The 20,375-nt window shown below is 35.1% G+C and overlaps 1 protein-coding gene across 2 annotated transcripts in view; it reads right to left on the reverse strand.

The window, feature by feature from the left end:
• Positions 1-18,533, reverse strand: part of LOC135687963 (lisH domain-containing protein ARMC9) — a 48,806-nt gene extending 30,273 nt beyond the window's left edge. For both annotated transcript variants that reach the window (XM_065204601.2, XM_065204600.2), the window contains exons 1-20: positions 18,391-18,533; positions 16,417-16,542; positions 15,571-15,738; positions 14,385-14,540; positions 13,642-13,734; positions 13,157-13,184; positions 12,196-12,296; positions 11,808-11,882; positions 10,791-10,883; positions 10,069-10,112; positions 9,543-9,660; positions 9,075-9,173; positions 8,419-8,509; positions 7,942-8,065; positions 7,077-7,216; positions 5,533-5,609; positions 4,250-4,324; positions 3,284-3,374; positions 1,490-1,554; positions 607-708 (exon numbers count right to left, since the gene is read on the reverse strand). In XM_065204601.2, coding sequence (XP_065060673.2) covers positions 607-708; positions 1,490-1,554; positions 3,284-3,374; positions 4,250-4,324; positions 5,533-5,609; positions 7,077-7,216; positions 7,942-8,065; positions 8,419-8,509; positions 9,075-9,173; positions 9,543-9,660; positions 10,069-10,112; positions 10,791-10,883; positions 11,808-11,882; positions 12,196-12,296; positions 13,157-13,184; positions 13,642-13,734; positions 14,385-14,540; positions 15,571-15,738; positions 16,417-16,542; positions 18,391-18,441 — 1,917 coding nt within the window. In that variant the 5' untranslated portion in view covers positions 18,442-18,533. The remainder of the gene's footprint in view (positions 1-606; positions 709-1,489; positions 1,555-3,283; positions 3,375-4,249; positions 4,325-5,532; positions 5,610-7,076; positions 7,217-7,941; positions 8,066-8,418; positions 8,510-9,074; positions 9,174-9,542; positions 9,661-10,068; positions 10,113-10,790; positions 10,884-11,807; positions 11,883-12,195; positions 12,297-13,156; positions 13,185-13,641; positions 13,735-14,384; positions 14,541-15,570; positions 15,739-16,416; positions 16,543-18,390) is intronic.
• Positions 18,534-20,375: the final 1,842 nt, after the last annotated feature.

The following is a 20,375-nucleotide window of genomic DNA, read 5'->3' on the forward strand; positions in this document are numbered from 1 at the left end:
ATTTCATTAGGACAAGCACAGAGTATCAGATGCGAACGCAGGCTTTGTCCTATGAGAAAAGTTGTTCGGGAGATGAATCATGCCCGTCTTCCAGACATGCACTAGCCCCCGTTTCAGGGTTATGGCACATGCCCAATATCACTCGAAGCTCTGGAGGGAAGTTCAAGAGTTGTATGGTCGCAGACAGAACAGCTGTACGAATACTGCTATCAATGCGCATGTGCTTTGATCCTGCAACACTGATTGGTTTAAGACGGTATTGTTTCGAAACAAAGGACTGAAGACCGGTTTCATTTGACCGGTTTCATTTGACCGGTTTCATTTTGTACCGTCCTAAAATGAGCACGGTTAGGACTTCCATTTACACGGGACTCGTCGGAGCCGTTCCAAATGGAACTGCTAGCCGTACTAAAACGGGATCGCCTAGAAAAACGTCCCATCTGGAACCGTTCCAAATTTCTCGTGTAAGCGCAGCCGAAATAAGCCAGTGCTAGCGATTCATCAGTACAACCTCAATCAAAAAGTTACAAAAATCAGAAATTAGTGATCCAAAGCATGCAGACTCAATGAGGACTGTTTTATTTTGCAAATATTTGAGCTCCTTACCCCAAGGTACTGTGCGGAGAGCAGTTGCTCTCCAAATAATTCTCCAAGTTTTGCGATTTGCACTTCTTCCTCATCGAGTTCAGCATCCAAAACATCACCTTCCTAAATTTCATTAAATGAAATTCGAAAAACAGAATCAACATCATTTTCAAACCTTCTGTTAGAAATTAATATTTAAGAAGAGTGCGTGTAATGGCTTGTAAACAATAATGGCCCATCAATAATCTCAAAATTCTTTGAAATGAGCCGGCAATCGATTTTACTCTCAATCTAACGCAAGGCATTGGCAATACACAATTTCTTGCAGTGCTCTAAAAATCATTTTTCATTCTTGCAATTTTTTAAGTTTTATTGATTAAATAAATCATTGAATGAAACATTTTAATTCTGGACAAATATTTTTATAACCTACAATCAGCAAAAAATATACATTGATAAAAAATTTCTCAGAACTTTTTATATAATTTTTATTTTTGGTAATCCATGTATATTTTGGGCAGGTCCTTTATTGATAACAGCACGTTGTTGCTGACCAAAGTTAACCTGTATAAATATGATATTATTATTATTATTATTATTATTATTGTGACTCTTTGTCCATTGATCATCAACAGAAACGCTATCTCATCTCCAAACTTACAAGCATCTCCATTCGCACCACATACTATATATTCTGCTGTAGAAACAAAACTTGGACTAATCCAGAGCTACTCCCCTTTTACCATTTTTTTTTCTTTTCTCGTTACTACGATGTAATAGTTTTTATTTTGTAAACACAGGCTAGCCAGTTACAAATTACCTTGTAATAGTGAGATTTGTAATTGTATTTTTAACAGGAATTCAAAATGAAAAGTTTCCATTATTATTAACTGGTGAAGATTACCTCATCATCATCTTCGTCTTCGTCTTCATTGTCAGATTGTGGATCATCTGTCGCAGATTTGTCAACTGCAAATTGAAACCAGTTTCCGTTACAATGTTATTTCATCATAAGGCTACGGGCAGGCAATTTTGTGCATTGGCATCCAAAGTATAAAAAACCCAAGCTTAAATGATGGCAGTATTACCCATTACCAGTGGCGGAACGGGCAAAAGTTGCTTCTAGTTAGAAAACTAAGGTCCGCCAACCTTTAAGGGCCCCAAACCAGAAGGGCCCCAACCTTTAGGGGCCCCCGGTAAAAATGTTTTCTATGTTACTTTACTATGAAGCTGGAATTCTGGAAGTGATAAGCAATTTCAACGAACCCCAAGCCTGCATGATATCCCATTTAAATTGAGTCTGTTGACAAGCATTTTTTGTTTTGTCTGTATTGTGTTACAAATGCTTCAAATCGTTGCGCCCCAAACCGAAGAATCCCTAGGAGCCCGTCTGTATCCGCTACTTCGCTGCCAAACGCCAGTTTTTAGCGCAATGAAAGCATCCTGAAACCCCTCTCAAAGCTCTACTTTTAAATGAAAAGACGAAAACTATGAGATCATGCTTGATATTTAAGAGTTGGACCAAAACACAAGAAGCTAAAAAGAATTTGCTTCGAAGTTGAAACGTAAAGGACATATGACTGTTGTAAGTTAACCTTTTTCTGTATATAATATTTTGTTATATCACAACAGAAGGTGAAATTGTGTGTTTATATACAAAAAGGATTGCAAAGTTCTTTACAAAGTTTGTAAACTGCCATGAATTCTTATCTCTATGTAAAGGAAATTGTGGAAAAATCTTTGCAGCTTAAAATTTTGCGGATCGTAACCGTAGAGATATAATCGACCTCAAATCTTCTTTACATAACAGCTGCCTTTCACAGCATTTTCTATTCATTATTACGTCAATAGTCGCTTTCAATAAAACAGACTATTGGTGGTTAATATTTTGGTTAGTCGTTAGTCGAAATGTTAAACAAAGCAGGCGGCATATTAACTATGAATGAGAACTGTAATACTTTAAAAATTTACTGTGGATAAGTAAAATTATTGTCATTTCTCGGATTACATGGATGGGCATGTCAATTCCAAAAAAAACTCTGCTATTATAGCATAAAATTCGAGCAGGTTACCTAATAGAGGGCCAATTGCACAAAGAGCAAGGGGAGTATCAGTGGAGAATGTCTAATAGCAGCTAGGCCCATGAAAAACAAAGTCAAAAACTGGCTTTCAGCTGCCTGGAACTGAAACCTATGGTATCCCAATACATTTTTTTATGACCCTCGATTTACCGTGGAAAAAAGAATCACGGACCTTCAATCTCAATAGCATGCTACTTTTTAAAAGTCTTTTTAAGAGATTCAAGCCATGGCTGCAACAAATCTCTATATATGATTATCTAAGCTGCCACAATTACCACGCCTTTCTTTTATTTTTAAGAAAGGTTTACAAACGTTCTGGGTCATAGATCCAAAAAAAGATGAACAATCTTTTGGAGTCTGTGATCAATCAACGGTTTACTAACACATTTACCTGCTAATATTTCTTCCACGTAGGTCAAAAAACAACATTATATAAACTGACATTAAAAAACTATTTTGAAAAGTAAGTAACTGAATTAATTCGACAGGAAATGGAGCTTTGGCAGATTTTAAACTTCTTCCTATGACCTCAAGAAACTTTTTACTTCACATTTTCTCTCTGTACCTTTTCCCAGATCATGTTCTCCTATCACCTACTCTGAGATATAAGAACCAACCTGTATTCATTTGTTTGATGATGAATTTTATTTGACGATTCATGTCAGGGTCATCATCTTGCACATAACATCTAAGGATTTCTTCTAAGCCCTAAAGTTAGACAAAAACGTTTTGAGAGTGGTAAAAGCAAAAAAAATTAATGACTTGTAAAATCATTTGACAAATCTGAAGATAGATAAGAGGTTCTCAAATAATCGCTTAAGAGCTACTCTACGAGTAAGGAATTATGTGCCAATCAAAGTTGCACCATTTTTTCAAAACATTGTGACGTCACTGTGACTGGATCATGGACTCAGGTCTAAAATTGCATCCTGTAATTGGATCATAACATTTAATCGCGGGATTGGATCAGGGAATCGAATCATGGGATTGAATCACGTGATTTGATCACGGGATGAGTCATGGGAACGCAAGTGAAAGGAGGCTTCACCACCTCCAGAAACATTTCTAATGAAAGCTATAATTGGTAAGACAGGTTCGGTATTCCGTGCTATTTTCAAAGTCATGAAGTGCTTCAAGTGCAGCGTCACAGGGGCGACTGGACGGGATATGTCCCCCAGTTCTCGGCTAGATCGATTGCACATTTTGTCCAAGTATGATGAAGAAATATTAGGCATTTTCATTTCCAAATCGGGCATTTCCAGCCGTTAAAAGGCCTTTTTCCAACTATAAAAAGGGCGTGAGCTTAACAAATTTTGCCCCCCTTCCCTCCACAACCTAGTGGCGCCAACCCTTTAATACAAATAAATATTGAATCTGAAACACAAACATAAAACAAAATGCTCTTTTCAGTTGCCATAATTTAAGTTAAGAAACAGTGGCTGATCGGGAAGTTTAACTCTAGTCGTAGTTTTTCAAAATGCATGGACTTGTATTTAATTGCTGTTCTCAACAACAAAAACAGAAAAGTGGCCTATCTGATAAATCTAATATCTAATTTTAAAACTGGCAAAACAAAATTTTACCATTGAAACTGCTCGCTGCCTGATGGTAGGTAAGGCCAATATGCTGTAAAGTGTCCCATTCACGTATGGTTGTATCTATTGAGGAAAAACATTTCTTTTTACATTGGTATAAAGAACATAAACCAGAGATAAATTACTCAGAATTAGCAAATGATAAAGTATGGTTCTAAATGTAATTTATCTTTGCAGGTTATTGCATCGATTAAGTACCTGCTTTCAACAAACAATATAATGTATACTGTCTTTACATGAATTAACATAAAGAACGAATGCTTTCCTGGCATCACATGATGTGCTTTCTACTTTTTCAATTTACTGGAAGATACTTTTGGAAACAGGAAATGGGATGTAAAAGTATTTCTACTGAAGAAAAAGATGGAAAAATCAAAATAAAAGAGCCTTTAATATGGGTACAAAGTTTTAGGGTTTTGTTTAAGGAGCATAAAGAAAAGAAAGGAGAGAAGGATTAAGATAAAGGAGAAGACATCTGACAAAGGAGAAGTTAACGATAAGGATAAAAAAGGAAGTGTGAATAAAAAGAATGAAGGAGAAGCTTCAAGGAAAATAGAGAAGAAGAAATTAAAGAATGGAAAAGAACCGAAGAGAGGTACGATGAAGAAGAAATGAAAATAATAATCAAGGAGAAGAATGAATAAGAAGAAAGAATAAGAAGATTGAAAAAGAAAAGGAAGATTGAAAAAGAAAAATAAGAAGAAAAAGAAAATGATAAAGGAAAAGAATTTAGAAGAAAAACATTAAAAAGAAAGATGAAGAAGAATGAGAAAAAAAAGAAAGAAGAAGAACAAAAGGAAAGACGAAAGAGAATAATGAAGATACAGAGTTTAGAAGAAGAAGAGGAAGAAAGAAAAGAAGTAATAGAAGAAGAAGATGAAGAACATGACGTAGGCAACCAAAATTATGATAGAAAAGAAGAGAAAGATGAAGAATTTGAAGGTAATAAATAAGAAAGACGAAGAGGAATTGAAGAGAAAAAAGAAAAAGAATCAAGCAAGCAAAGAAATGAATGAGAAGAAGAATAAAGAGGGAAAGAAAAAAAGAATAGCGAGACAAAAAGAAGAGTAAAGAAAAAATGAAGGAGAAAAATTTTGAAGTAGCAGCAGCAGCTCAGGCATGCATTATGTTGTGATTTTTGTGCACTGGAAGACACTCTATCAAACATAGCGGCAGACCATTGGAATCATTTGTAACATGATTATTGATATAGAAATTAATAGTATTCTTGATGCCAACAATGTATATAGATCCCAAATTATTCTTGGTACCTCTTTGTTTTCGTGATCCAATAAATCTGCAAGAAGTTGCAATACAGCCTCGCAGTCATCTAAACATTGCTTTTTGCCTAAAGGAAAGATCGTACGTGATTGCTTTATGTCAACAGAAAGAAAAATGAGTGAATATCTTTACATAACTATATCTAATGGCTATATAAATCGATTTAAGAGATATATGACAAGCAAAAAGAAGTTAAGTAAAGCTAGACATCTAAATTATATCTAGAAAGTACAGTAAGTACTTAACCTGCCTGTCTCTTAAAGTATATTATAATCGTAATGTATTTACTAGACTTCAATTTGCGCCTCTGAGTCTCACGCCCATCGCAATCGTTAGCAAAACACTGTCTACATGTTATCAGGCATTTGTGTGAATGGAGAAAAGGTCACTGTAGCAGGCTGCTCGACGGGCTCCAAGGAGTTCTTGCGGCGAAAAGTCGATAAAAATGTAGCAAATATGAAACACCGCAATACGCCGAGAATAAACAACAATAAATACACGTGAATCAGTAAAGGCTAATATTTCGCCCCAGCATACGGGGCTTCACCAGAGCAAAATGAATTGTAACATTTGCTGGAAACAGTGACAATATATTGTTTAATGCACACAACATCTGCATCTACGCCTGTACAGAGGCCTGAATGTTGGTTGGCAACGATGGCATTTGCCTGATTTTATGATGTGTGCATAATTTCCTGGTTTTCGACCATAAATGACATTATGACATCCGCCCACTTAATATATAAACAAAGAATAGACGCCGGCATAACGCGATTGCTGCCCAGCCCCTAGCGAAGTTGAGTCATTTAACTATCGTTTCAAAGCAGACATACTTTTTAGGGAATCATGGTTGTTTTGACCAGTTAATGTTCTTTAAACGTTCATCAATGCATTTTTATCCAGACAAAGAAAACGAGAAAAAGTATTCCTTCATTCGAACTTAACCAGAGTTGCTAGGTGGAATTTACAAAAGAAGGCCAGATGGTTAGGCAACTCAAGCCAAAATGCTCATAGAAAGGCCAAAACAAAAAATATTTCCCAAAATTAAATTGGGCATGTGCTGTTTGAATTTCTACGCATGCATCTTTTAAATAATCTTTTTACTTAAAAAAAGAAACTTCTTCTTTTAATAAACCCTTTCCTGATAGTAAGAATCTATTTTGTATGACCTATAGTTGATAATATTTGGGTTACATTATGTAGCACACTACTGATTACTCCATTAATGTTGCTATTGCTCTTTAAATTTAAAATTTCTGCTGAAAAGGCCAAGAAAGGCAAGATTTAAGTAGTAGGCTAAAAAATATTTTCAGACAATTTAATTATTACAAAGGCCAAAATTGAAAATGTGGTCTGCAGAAGGCCAATCTGGTAACCCTGAATTAAATATATTCGTTTTAAAACCCTGCTCTAAAACAGGACTAAAAGCGTTTAAACCCCCGGGTATTTGTACACTGAAGACGACGTTAGGGTATTGAGCATTTTGACATCTGAAAGTCTGCAATTATGAAAACAAATAAAACAAGAGTCATACCTGCCGATCTTAGACAGAGATTCATCAATAATGCTACAGAATATTCGAGGGAATAGTCATTCAAAAGCTCTGGTTCTTCCAATGTTTTTATTAGCCATGCAACTAGTCCATAGTCAATCATTGTACTCTGCACTTGACGCCTTGAAGAAATATAATTGATTCAAAGAAAATTTCAAAAACTAAAAATCTAGCCCTTTCAAACAACATGCGAAGACCTAATGCTATTGTAGTAATTCTATTTCTATTGCAATGATTAATTGCAGAGAGCTGATTGTGAAATGGCATTAAAATCCCAAAATAAAACGTAGGGGTAGGCGACTCCAGGCTGGATAAGTTTTAACAATCAAGGAGTGGAAATTTTAGCAGTTAACACAAGACATAGAATGGAGATTTCATATAAATTTCGACAAAAAGAAAAGACGAATAGGATCAAATAAAAATTATAGCCATACACACATATAATCTACCTCTAATTATAGCCTACCTCTATATAATTTCGAAATATATAGCAAACATTTTTCAAGCATTTACAATGAAAGCTAGATATATAGTTGTGTTTTATTCAACAAGTAACGTTGCGAAATGCTACATCTTTACTAAAGGATTTCCTATTATAGAGATTCACAAAATAATCAAGTTAACCAGAAATAGTCAAAGCGCTATACATGCCACACTCTGAACGACTCAACATAATCTAGTATTAGAAGGAAATTTTGTGATAAATATAAGATGCTGGCGTGAAAGATAGGGATAGTTTGGGTGGGAGAACAATTCAGTCATTGTTACGATAGAAATCCAGCAGTTGGTTAATAACTCAAAACACCATGAATCCACTGTGCCTCTTTTTCAATAATATATCACTGACCTGAGGCTAAGCTTTTGCATGGCACCAAGAATGTTTTCTCCTGTTTTTGTTCTCTCTGATTCACGCTTTAAGCACGACAAAAGCTGTTTCATCATCACCTCTGACTGTCCTATATACACTCGTCCTAAAAACAATCTCATTGTGAAAGGATTATCTGCTGCCAAAAAGACGTAAGCTAGAATATTAAAGATATAACAAAGCATATGAATAACAGCTTTCAGGTAGTGGATAAATTCATCCATTTAAAAATTTTAACGTACAAAGGCTGAATTTATCATATAGAACTTTCAAATGGTTATCTTGTTAGCCGTGTTGAATAAATATGAATTGCTGCTATTCAAAAACAAATGAAATGTTGCATGCAGGCAAAAAACAGCATGCGTTAAACAGACAACAAGGAAAAGTATAATAAAGAAAAAATTACATCATGAATTGAAAAATAAAATATTTAAAATGATTTTCAAATTAGCAAATTACCTGCTGTGAAGGAAGCCAATGTATTGAAAAGCATAGCAGTTTGAGACTGGATTAATTCGTCTGATGAATTGAGCAAATTCACCATGGTCTCCTAATGTCAAAACAAATTAATAAATTTGAATGAAACCCATCTTTCGTTAAAATCCAGCATTCAATTTTGAAACTCAAACACTCTTAATTCTGCTTTAATTCTCTTTCTATCTTTGTCTCAGATACTTATTCAAAATTATTTTCATTCCTTCATTCATCTAATGCATTTTATTCATTTCATTCTTATATAGCCATTTGATGTAATTTCAATACAGAGAGTCTTTGTTACACTACTTCTCAGCTAAATCAATATAATTCGAGTCTTCATTTTTGAGTCAAAACTGAATGAAACGAAAAAAGTTACTATAAAAAAATTAAAAAAAACTTAATGATACTTAGCTACACCTCTTTAACAAAATTTTTAGTGGCTATTTGAAAGGATCTTACTATGAGGACAGACCATGATTCATTTAAAGTTTATAACTGATAAACAGTAACTTGGAAAGAAAATTTATCATGTATTTAGTAAAATATTATTTACGAGGTGAATACTGCTTTAATATTAGGCTTACAAGTTTTGAAAGCAAATGGATTATCTATGGTGTATTAATGAAAACGAAACTCACTCCTTGTTTGATATCAGATGCACACCCAAGAATATCATTTGCTATGTATCCAGACACGACTGCGTCTCTTTGTTCACCTACTTGGGATCTGGCTAATCTCTAAAGTGGAGCAAAATGCGTGTTTAGATTATGTTTCAATCTCCCTGTCTTTTTACCACTTACAGCCCGATAGCAAGGTTTTAGTTTATGTTCCTCTAATTGCAGATAATATAATCAATAATTGTTTATCAACCTGAAAGAACTAAAAATTAACATTTTTCTACGAAAGGTAGGGTAAGTAGTTTCAAGGGCCTCTTGTCCAAGCATCGAGGTTGGTGGTAGATAGTAGAAAGATAATTGATGATGACGAGATTTAGTAAGGATCACAACCAACGATATACACATAAATCATTAGCTACATAATGATCATGATTATGATGATGTTTTACGTGGAAATGATGACTGGTTATCATATTATCACCACCTTACCATTCGTAGAGCCTGGAGCAAAAGTGCTTTCTTTCTTGGTGATTGACGTCGCAAGTCATCTTTGATCTTGATATAATTAAGAGATGGAAGATATGGCACATCGTTTCCAATGGCAACCCTACGGTGAGAGAGCACATATTAGATTCCAGTAGATATTTTAAAGTACCATTCATTGATTGACTGATATTAGATACCAGAAGCTGATGAAAAGGGTTTAAAACTGACATGCCAAAAACAGAAAAAATCTAAAACTATAAGCTTCCACCCAATTCATGGCAGAAAAATAAAAGAATCAGGGAATAACGAGAACTGCAAGCTTTAAAAATATAACGAAAGTAATAACAGCAAAAATTAAGAGATAAGAAGAAGTACGCATGAAAAGCCGATTCATAAAGTACTGAACAATGAAATGTTTATAATTGATAGAAATAGTTATGAATAGTACTAATTGTTCGTATTTTGGTTTATACTAACCAAGGTGTTTACAATTTGACATTGATACGAAAAAATTTTTTTGAAAACATACCCAGGTTTGGCATTTGCTACAGATGCTCTTAGCAAAGAACCAGCCTACAAAACACAAAGGAAGTGGTATCTGAAAGAAAAACTGTAAGATATCCGAAAAAAATTTCTAAATATATGAAGAGATTTCTGCTACACTTTTCAAACTACACAATTCAAGAGTTTGATCAAAACTTGGTCCCTTTCAAACAAGTGAGCATGATTCTTTGCAGAAAGTAATTTGTTTTATACAATGCTTGAAATTGCTTTATGTTATTCCTAATTAGTGTACGTTCACTGTTGTAAAAGCTTACATTAAATAATCTATACAAGTACAATACAATTTTGCAAAGAATAAAAAGGGAAAATTGAAAAAGAAATCGTGGTTTTTACGTATAGCGTTGATAGTTGCTATATTTAAAATCAATATTGTTGACAGCATAATATGCAAAACGAATTTGGCTTTTGGCTTTTGGAGGAGAAAAGCTTTACTTTCATATAAACACTAAATATAAACATGGATAATATTGGTAATATTCCTTTTGGACAATATTTGATAATATTAGTGTTGGTTATCAGATTTGGAATGAGTTAGGGTAATAGGTTTCATTAAGAAACTTTTATAAAAGAAAAGAATAAAAAGGATAAGTAAACGGCGTGTCTGTTTTGCGATAAATTTCACGAGCAAATCAAACCAGTTGTAGCATCGTACAAAAATCCGATTGAAGTGAAAAAAGAAATGCATACTGTGCCTGGTCTTGTAAAATCAGTTGACTGAATCGGGTTTTGAGCATTGTTGAAAAGCCTTTCGCAAATTGATCTAAGATATTCTGGTGTCACCTGAAAGAGATACAGTGTATGTAAAAAGTCGTGTTCGAGAGCAGTATCAAGGCATTTTTGTCATTCTAGCTGTAGAAGAGAGTTCGCTTGTAGACCCAATGCTTTCCGCTACTGTGGATACAAAAATTGGAAAATGGCCAGATTGAAGATAGCTCAGAGAAGAGGGAACATACCATACTCAAGTACTTTTCGTTCGAAACTGCTCAGCATATTAACGTCGGAAAATGGTTAAAGGTAGTCAAAAATGGTCAAAAAGCACCTAGCAAACGAACCATTCTTGCTCTCAAGTTACTTTTGATTCACAACAGGGTATAAATTGCGGCTTTTTTTGCTTATGATTATACTCAGAGGGGTGTCGGACGAAAAGTGTTAAGTATACTTCTTTTCCCATTTCCATGGTATCTTAAATATTGCAGTATAACAGGTAAATTGCCAAGCGTTTGAATGAAAGTATTTGAATTAAAAAAAGGAAGTCGGAAGTTTAATTTTTTTAATCGGCTGTTAATACGAATAGCGACTACAAAGCTTCATTGAGCACATGAAGATGATTTTGAAGATATTTTTCGAGCATGCCAACAATTTACTGCGAGTTAAAACTTTAAGTAGAGATTTAGCATCCTAAATGAAAAGACAGAGTTCCTTAAAGTCTTTGCTGCTGGCCTTTGTTCGTTTTGCAGCAAAGTTTCTGCAACTTAAAGTTTCACTTTTGAAGGAAAAGGCATTCTGTGTGCTCTCTAAAAACATGATACCAGGCAAAATATTAACAATAACGTTACACAAATGAACAACTGCTAGAAAGACGTTTTTGCAGCAAAAGATAAACAATGGAATATTTCTTTGACAGACCTTAATAAGATTTATAGAGGGATGCAATATAAAACAAATTATAGCAATACATGGTAGCAATTAAAAATGAAATCGTACCATTTTGCCTCTAACAGCACTTTCGAGTGAATCGACAAGCTCTGCAGCGATATTTATAAGATTTTTGTAGTCACCCTACAACGAAAAGATTTTTTGATGCAAACATATTACGAAATACGGGAAAAAACAAAAACTTTAAGATAGGGATATAAGGGAGAGCAAAAAATAAAAATGGCTTCGAAAAATTAAAAAAATTCAAGCCATTTTTCAAGCCAATTTTTAGATCTTGTACCACCAAAAAAATTATTGTTTGAAAATTATACACAGACTTCAATTGTCAAAAATAGTCGGACTAACACACAAGAGTGCTCAACATAAGCAAGTTACGCCATAAAAGCAATTACACAGCTTTATGAAGGCGTGCAAATAGGAGCAAAATTAGAATTACTTGGATTTTCGTATATCTCTTGAAATACAGTGTAGCCCTGTACTCGTGTTCCGAAATCTGTTGTTGTAGAGCTTGGATATGATTTTCATACTGCGTTTTCTCTAAAATAGAAACAAAACAAAAATAATTCCAGCTTTGTTAATTGTAAGGATAGATATAGATGCTTAAAATGTAAGGCCACGGTCTTTGTTTGCCTAACAGAATGCTTGAGTTATAGAATTATATCAGAACTGTGGTCATGTAAATACAGTGCTACTTCCCAAAAAAAGTGAGGTAGTTTATACACAAATAGAAACGGAATCTCTTATTTTGCAATAAAGTTGTAAGTTTGCAATAAAGTTACAAGGAACTTAACGAATCCCAACAACAGTAAGGAAAAAACAAAACTTGAAGATTGGCACTGTATAATACAACTGTTTTTTAATTTTTCACTTGCACTGTAAACCGACATGGCGTCTTTCTATGTAAAGGTGGTTTATCCAATTTCAGTAAAAAATGGCTCGATTTGAGAGTACCTATTCATTTCTGGACAATAATCTATAGCAATCGTTTTATGAACCGATTTATGTATCGATGAGGCAATAACGAGTGTTTTCAGGGATGGCGCCACCGTGGGTGCTTGGGGGGGCAGGAGCTCCCCCAAAAATTCATTGAGCCCCCCCGTCGGCACTTCAATTTTTTAAAATTTTCAAGTAATGTCGGCACTTTCATAACTTCCATTTCGTGATTTTTTTTATTTTCATTGTTTGATTTTTTTTCAATTTTTTTTCATTTTTTGAACTAGAATTACCACAGCGGAAATAGTGTTATATTACATCTTTGTGGGTGATACACTCACTGTCGGCACTCTGACATTACAGACCTCCCCCCAGCATTTCTTTTCTGGCGCCATCCCTGTGTGCTTCGTAAACACTTGAAAAGTTAATAGCAAATCAAAACCATTACTGTGGAAAGCACTTACCAGTCACTGATCGATCACCTGAGGCCGTCTATTCATACGTCAAAGATAACAGAGTGCTATTTAGCCTTGCACAAAAAACGAGTGACACCGATTTGCTACTTGACATCACCGAGAATAGATAAAGCTCATACTTTTAAAAATAACAACTTTGAAAAATAATACTGCAGTTGCACTGCTTGCGCCTTGAAAATGATTTCATTCAATCTCAAAGGGAGTGCCTTAGCATTTCAAGAGTCGATTGTGATTTTAAATGAACATTAAATAATTAAGAAAGAAGGGCTGAATATTCAATTTTCAAATAATTGGGTAGGGAACCAGATAGTCATTGGCTCGTGAACAAATAAAGAAAGCAACAAGAATTCCTTTTACCACAAGCACCTTACTTACAAATTCAACTTTATAACATATTTATTTATTTCAATACAATAAACCAAAATTCTACAAAGTTTCATGAATGGAGATATAAATGGAGATTGAAAGGATACAAATAACTTGTACAAGTACGGCAGTGGAGCTGCGTACAACACCGTGCTGAGGAAATCTTCAAGCTTCTGCCGCAACTCTGCCGTCCATGATTCCTAAAAGTGTAGATTAAATTTTCAGCAAAGATCTTATTCCAGCTTGATATTCATATGTTATCGTACGCTTAAAATGCTTCATTATAGTCTGTCTGATACGTGGGCAAGCACGAAACTCGAAGTAACAGCGAACATGTATCATTTTTAGCCTAACCTTTACTAATAGCGAAACTCTTAAAGAAATTATTATATTTTTTCTTTTCATTATGACGTAATGAAAGGTTTTTTTAAGTATTATTTGTATAAGTATTGTTTTCACTATGTTCGCTTAAGCCATCAAAATTTAGACTAGCTTAACATATTAGATTTTTTAACTAACAATGAAGTTATCCTGTAATGTAACAAAAACTTCCAAATTTCACTTCATACAGTTTACTGAACAGCAAACATTGATATTAATTTCAACTTGGACATCAGTAAGCTATTATTACTTAGAGGCTGGGATGAAAATTATTCAAGTGTAATGTGCCAAAAAAAATTTTTCCTATCTATATCTATTTTAGAATAAAAGAGGAGACTTTAATCTTAAACTGCAAAATGAAATGATTAGAGAGCAGGCTTTAAAGAGAGCACTTTAGATGAAATGGATCAACAGTCGATGTGGCCTGTTTGTAATCCTCAAATGTGTAGCTGGAAAAAGAATCATGTACCTGGAATAGGATACTAAATGAAGGATGGTTTTTCAGTGATGATGCAGGAACGAATGGCAGCGCATAAAAAGTTACAAACTCTGTCGTTTGACTCAACGCGGCACCTCTTGTCTCGAGGAATGTTTTAAACGTTCTCATGCCCTTGTCGATTTTGTTCTACAAGAAAAATTAATCATTTGTTCTCAGCAGATAGATGTGAAGGGTGAGATAATTGAATGATAAGCATGTGTGGTGTAAAAATCATTGATAGTTGTGGATGCAGGAACAAGGGGGTGGGTAGGAGCATGAGTGTGCTCAGGGGCAGTTGCTAGGCCTTGCCTTGGCAAATATTAGCAATTTTCTTTAATTCGAAATTGTTTTGCCCACTTTCCTGGCACTTTCCTCCCCTGCCACCCCTTGTCCACAAGTGGTCTGGGTGTCTCTGTTGACAGTTTAAGCAAGGTAGAGTGAAGTGTATGATCACATCATTATTCTTGCTGATGATCGCCAACTACTGCCTGATGATCACATAAAGCGTGAAACTCAAATAGCAACTTAGAACCACCTTGTTCTATAGTGTGTACAGCTCTGCCTATATGGCATTTTTTTCATTGACTGAAATGTTAGCTTTAAGGATCGTTTACAGCAGGACAGCAGGAGCGTTTAAGGATAGAAAAATACTAAATGATTACAATCATTCTAAGTCTGCGGGTCGGAATGTGTCCATGTCGTGTCACGACTCTGTTTTGATCACCTGTGTAGGCCCACAAAGCTATGGCTTCCTGTTCCAGCTCTTCCCTCGCCTATAATTAATCGAAATTGACACTTCAGTTGTTCTCCAGAAACGATGAACAACTAAAGGCTTCAGAATTGGTGTCTGAAATGCTCAAACTAAAAGCCAGTGGAACAGAACTGAGAGTACCATCACTTGCAGTGTTCAATTTGCGAATCGCCGTCGTTCGATTCGGTTTGAGGCGAGACTAACGAAATGCACAGTGACGTCAAAATTGCGTCACAGTGCCACCAAACCGAAAATTTTTTGTCGGTTATTTCAATTCAATTATCGAAATGCAAGAGCTTATATCTCATAAACTGTAAAAAATATCGAAAAACAAATAACGAATTCGTGATCAGCTGTTTCAACTCCTTTAGATTAGCCAATAAAATGCAAAATTTGGCTGGAGAGGCCCTTTAAGTATATATATACCTGGTCAGAAGATCCTTGCTTGATGTGGAATATTGCAAAGTACAGTTGAGTATTAAACTCAAGACGCTTGCATGCAGTGTCATCTTGTAGCTCTTGTGGAATATTTTCAGACCAAAGTCTTATGAAAACCTGGTTATTGCCATGATCAAAAGCTTGCATGATCTTGTTCTTAAAAAAATAGGAACTTGTTAGAAAGAATAAAATGCAAATGCTGAAACAAACCATTGCGTTTGTAATTTTGTAATTTTTGCAAGTACACAATTGCAAGAATAAAAAAACACTGGGTAGTGCAATCAACAACTTGAGTACAACAACATGAGATAACAAAAATATTTCCATCAGATAAGTATCTTTGCTCAATCACTTGTGACACTTAGCATTTGCTTTATGAAGTTTAACAAATAATATATTCTTTTGTTTGCTTAATTTTGACCCAAAATATTACTAAAACTATGCCATTCAACTGAAATTTCAAAAATCAAAATTAGAATTACAAATAAGGAACCTCCAAACCCCAAAGCTGACACACTACTAGGACATTAGAAGTTCTAAGACAGCCAGGCATGGATGTAATATATAAAAGCAAACACATTGTCAAGATAATTCTATGAAAGCAAAGTTAAAATTGAAAAAAGTTGTTCCTCTATGTATAACATATAATATGTATAAATATATAAATGTATCAGTGTATAAATTTATAATATATACACAAATTTACTAATGTGCATAAATTTCCATGAGCTGATATTAACTTAATGATATTTCATGAAAGGCTTTATTAACTCCTTGTACAATATAAATCTATCTAACAGCAAAGGCAATATTGAACTGAAGTTTTCCCCAAACCTGGATATGCAACTGATTTTCATCTTGTGATGGTGGAAGAGAATCCAGCTCAATTTGCTTTCCCTTTTTTCCAACTTCATCTTCAAATTCTCTCACACTCTTTGCATAGTCCAGCATCTGCAGGTACTAGAGAAAAGGATGTAAACTATTTGATTGAAAAATTCAGAATATGTTTGCACCAGGTAAGGTTTATAATGGTCCTTGTGGGAACAAATTTGTTTTGGCCAAAGAATAGGCTCAGAATTTGATTGACATGGAGGCTCAAGCACTGGAGGAGTCCACGTGGCTAATTGGCCAAGACCATATTTTGATGGACAGGATAGCATCCTGGGAAACTCAGCAGGAAATTTTGATTGACCAATTTTGGGGCCATTTACAAAGGACATCCAGCAAAAAGATGAATTTTTTTACCTCCCTCCCCCCTTTTGTCTGGCATTGTCGGTATTCAGAGCCCCCTCCCCCTTCCTCTGACATCCACCGATATCATACTGAAAGCTATTCAATGTAAAAAGCCGTTCTTTGTTCCAACCAGAAGCTGACTTGATGAACAATTTTTGATTTTCTAATACGTTTTTTGCATGATGTTACATTCAAAAAAAGCATTGGATAAAGGCAGCAAAAGTCGTTAAGTAGTCAGTTTCTGTGAATGGCTGCTTCAAAAAGATGACAATATCCATAAGAGAAGATAACTGCTACTTCATCTTCCTCATTTGCTTCTTCATTCTGTGATGCTCTTCACTCTTCTGTGCCAACCTTTTGTGGCCAGTTATCTCGAGAAGCATTTTTGCCAGCTCTAGAGAGGTGAAATTTTGCCGTCATTTTGCAAAACCACACTGGTATCTGCTACCAACTTCTTCTGCAAGCCTTTTTGCTCAGATGGACAAAACAAATCATATGGCAAGTCCACATGCTCGTAGCCTTCTGGTTTCAGATGTGATATTGCCATTGGTTTGCAGAAGACCCGTGTACTAGCCAACTACAGCCCACCTTCAAAATTTCTTTTTATGAGAAATGGGCCTGGGAGATACCTTTCCTTTATGAAAGTCAATCCAAACTGAGATTTGAAATGTCTTATTCCAATATCTTGAAATCTGGACGTCCAGATTGCGTAAACACCCTCTCCCCCTACGTCCGAATTTATCCCGATTCACCAAATCCCCCTCTCCTCCTTAAGCTTGGACGTGCTTTGTGACTGGCCCCTTTTCTGCAAACTAATTTAACAGCAGTATGACATATGTTCACTAAAAATGTTAAGAAATTATATAAAGTATGCCATGGTTATTGTTACACGGCCATAAATATATGTCTATATATATCTACATTTATCATAGATTGAAGAAAGTAAAACTACATGGTTTATCTCTACAAGCCTGTCTCGTGAGTAACTCACTCTTCAGGAGATCTTCAGGAGAACATCTCCTGAAGAGTGAGTTACTCACGAAACAGGCTTGTAGAGATAAACCATGTAGTTTTACTTTCTTCAATCTATGATATATCACGCTCTACGTGCTAACGTATTGAGTACTGTGCTACGGAAGTATCAAAAGACAAATTTCTATATCTACATTTATATATAGGATCTAACATGTAGTTATTTTTTGTTTGAAACCAAAAAGATAGAAATAGTTTTATAAAAGCATATCATGTATCCTGATTTAAAAAAAAAACAAACCACAGCATCTAGCAAGTTTTAGGGAGTTTGTACAAGTGACATCTCGAACCAACGAGACACTCGTGTAACAAAAAACAATGATTCCACGGGTAATGCGTTATTGCCACATCGTTAAGTTTTGGTTAAAATTGCTTGTTCGTAATGAGCAAACTGTAAGTGATTTTAATCTAGTACAGTAAACTCTGGCCAAGAGGTGAAGCCAAGCAACGGTTTTTGTTGACAGACTAAGGCCTGAAAACTCACTTTGCACCTTCCCATACCTATAAAATTGCTTCCAAAAGCGGCACGAAATAAAATCTTACCTCTTTAACAACTGCATTTAGATTACCTTCAACAACTTGTACACCATCCATGCTTAAATTGGTATCTTTTCACCAAACTTGACCAAACTTAGAACTTCCCATACATCACCTTGGCAATTATTTCAAATAATTCTGTTTAGTTTCTTGAAACGAGACAAGCAACTAGAACGAGACTGTGAGGTATGCACACGTAAAAGCACTATTTTGAACAGAATAATAAGAAAATTACTTATCATATAGCTTAAAGCTAAAACAATATATTATTTTATTGAGATATTGCCAATTATTGTCACACTTATTTGAAGGTTTTCGCATACCCATGTCCCAAATGAATTTTAACTATTTCAAACAAAAACAAATTGAAGGCCTTGCTATTTGTCATGGTATCGAAGTATTCGCACCTTTTCCATGTGCTCAACTATAACTGATTGGGAGAAAGATAATATAGTGTCTCAGAAGAGGGTGCCAGATTGGCCTTTCCTGCTCAAATTTCTTATTTTGGCTTTTCCTGGTCAAATTTCTTATTTTAGCCTTATTCAAATTTTAGCCTTTGGTTGGTTGGCTGGCAGCAAAGACATCAAGATAAGCTTTAGAGATATGGTGTGCTAGGGATGGCTAGCAAGTGCATCGAATATATAGATATTGACCGAAAAAAACCAAGGCAACGTTCTCAAGCTTTCTTTCATCACTAGTTCCCATAGTTTTATCTACAGTGGAATTCAATATAACGAATCCCGGATAAAAGGAAGTTCCTGGTATAACGAACTAAATGTCTGGCCCCTTGGATTCTGCCTAACAATAACAAACGCCTTACCAATTCTCTCGGTATAACGAGCCTCATTTTATTTTGCCTGGTTGAATAATATTTTGTTACGAATACATCTAAGCTGTTATCTTGCGTTTTGAGATCAAAACAATGCCTAAGAACTTTTAAGGTGCTTTTAAATAATTAATATGTATGTGGCTTTTTTGTGTTTCTAATATGACTTTCAGGTTTTCAATAAGTTTGGACACAAATCTATCAATGTTTTCTTTAAATTATATTTGGTAACTAAAGTCGTAGATGAGATTCATTCTACAATGATCCGTCCACTGTATGCTAACGAAGAAACACAAGCTATCTCAGTTGCTGGTTTTCGAAGACAAATTTCTTTTCCTTACGAGTCAAGAAAGACAATTAAGTACATCAGTCCTAGCAAATTATAATGTATTGTAAAATTTTGGTTTATCATCCTGGATTCATTTGTATTGGATTGCTTCTCGTCGTTTGTGCTGTTCCTATCTATCATTCATACCTGTAGCTCAAGCTCTTGATCTCCTCAATAATATTCCACGTTCATCTTAACTGTTTGAGCGTAGTAATACTTTTTGTGAACTAACAACTAATAGTATCAATGTAGGTTGACAAAAAAGATAAAAAGTCTCTTCTTATAGTTTGAGTACCACAACAGTCCTCTCCTAGAGTTTTGATAGTCAATTGCATGCTAAGTTGAATGTCCGATGTCAAAGGATGATTTGGCTTTGCCCGTTTTTAATAAGATATCCATATAAAGACATGGGGTAATTTGACATCACGTGACTAATTAAAGCTCATTTTACTACTTTAAACGCACTTCTTCAAAAAAGATAAATCATCCTGCATATTCTACTGCTTAGACCAGCTCTCTTTCGTTAAAAACGCCATTCCAACCAAGTTTCTCCTTCGCAGAGGATAACCAGGAACTTCTCCTGATTTAAACCCCATTTTATCCCTAAGAACAGCAGCAAATCCCCAATTACCATCACCATTCAATATCCCCAATTGATAAAGAACTAGAAAACGGTAATCCAAATTTCAACGCCCCAAAGTGGTACTCCCCGCCATTTCCGTCTGGTCTATTGGGGGGGAGGGGGGGGATTCGGCTAATCTTTATGGAATTGAAAATTAAATACCAAGGGGCTAATCCGAGGATTTACGGTATACAATTCGCAAGCAGTTTTGATTT

Source organism: Rhopilema esculentum, chromosome 19 (assembly GCF_057945365.1).
Source record: "Rhopilema esculentum isolate cy_ngs chromosome 19, ASM5794536v1, whole genome shotgun sequence".
NCBI classification, from domain to species: Eukaryota; Metazoa; Cnidaria; class Scyphozoa; order Rhizostomeae; family Rhizostomatidae; genus Rhopilema; species Rhopilema esculentum.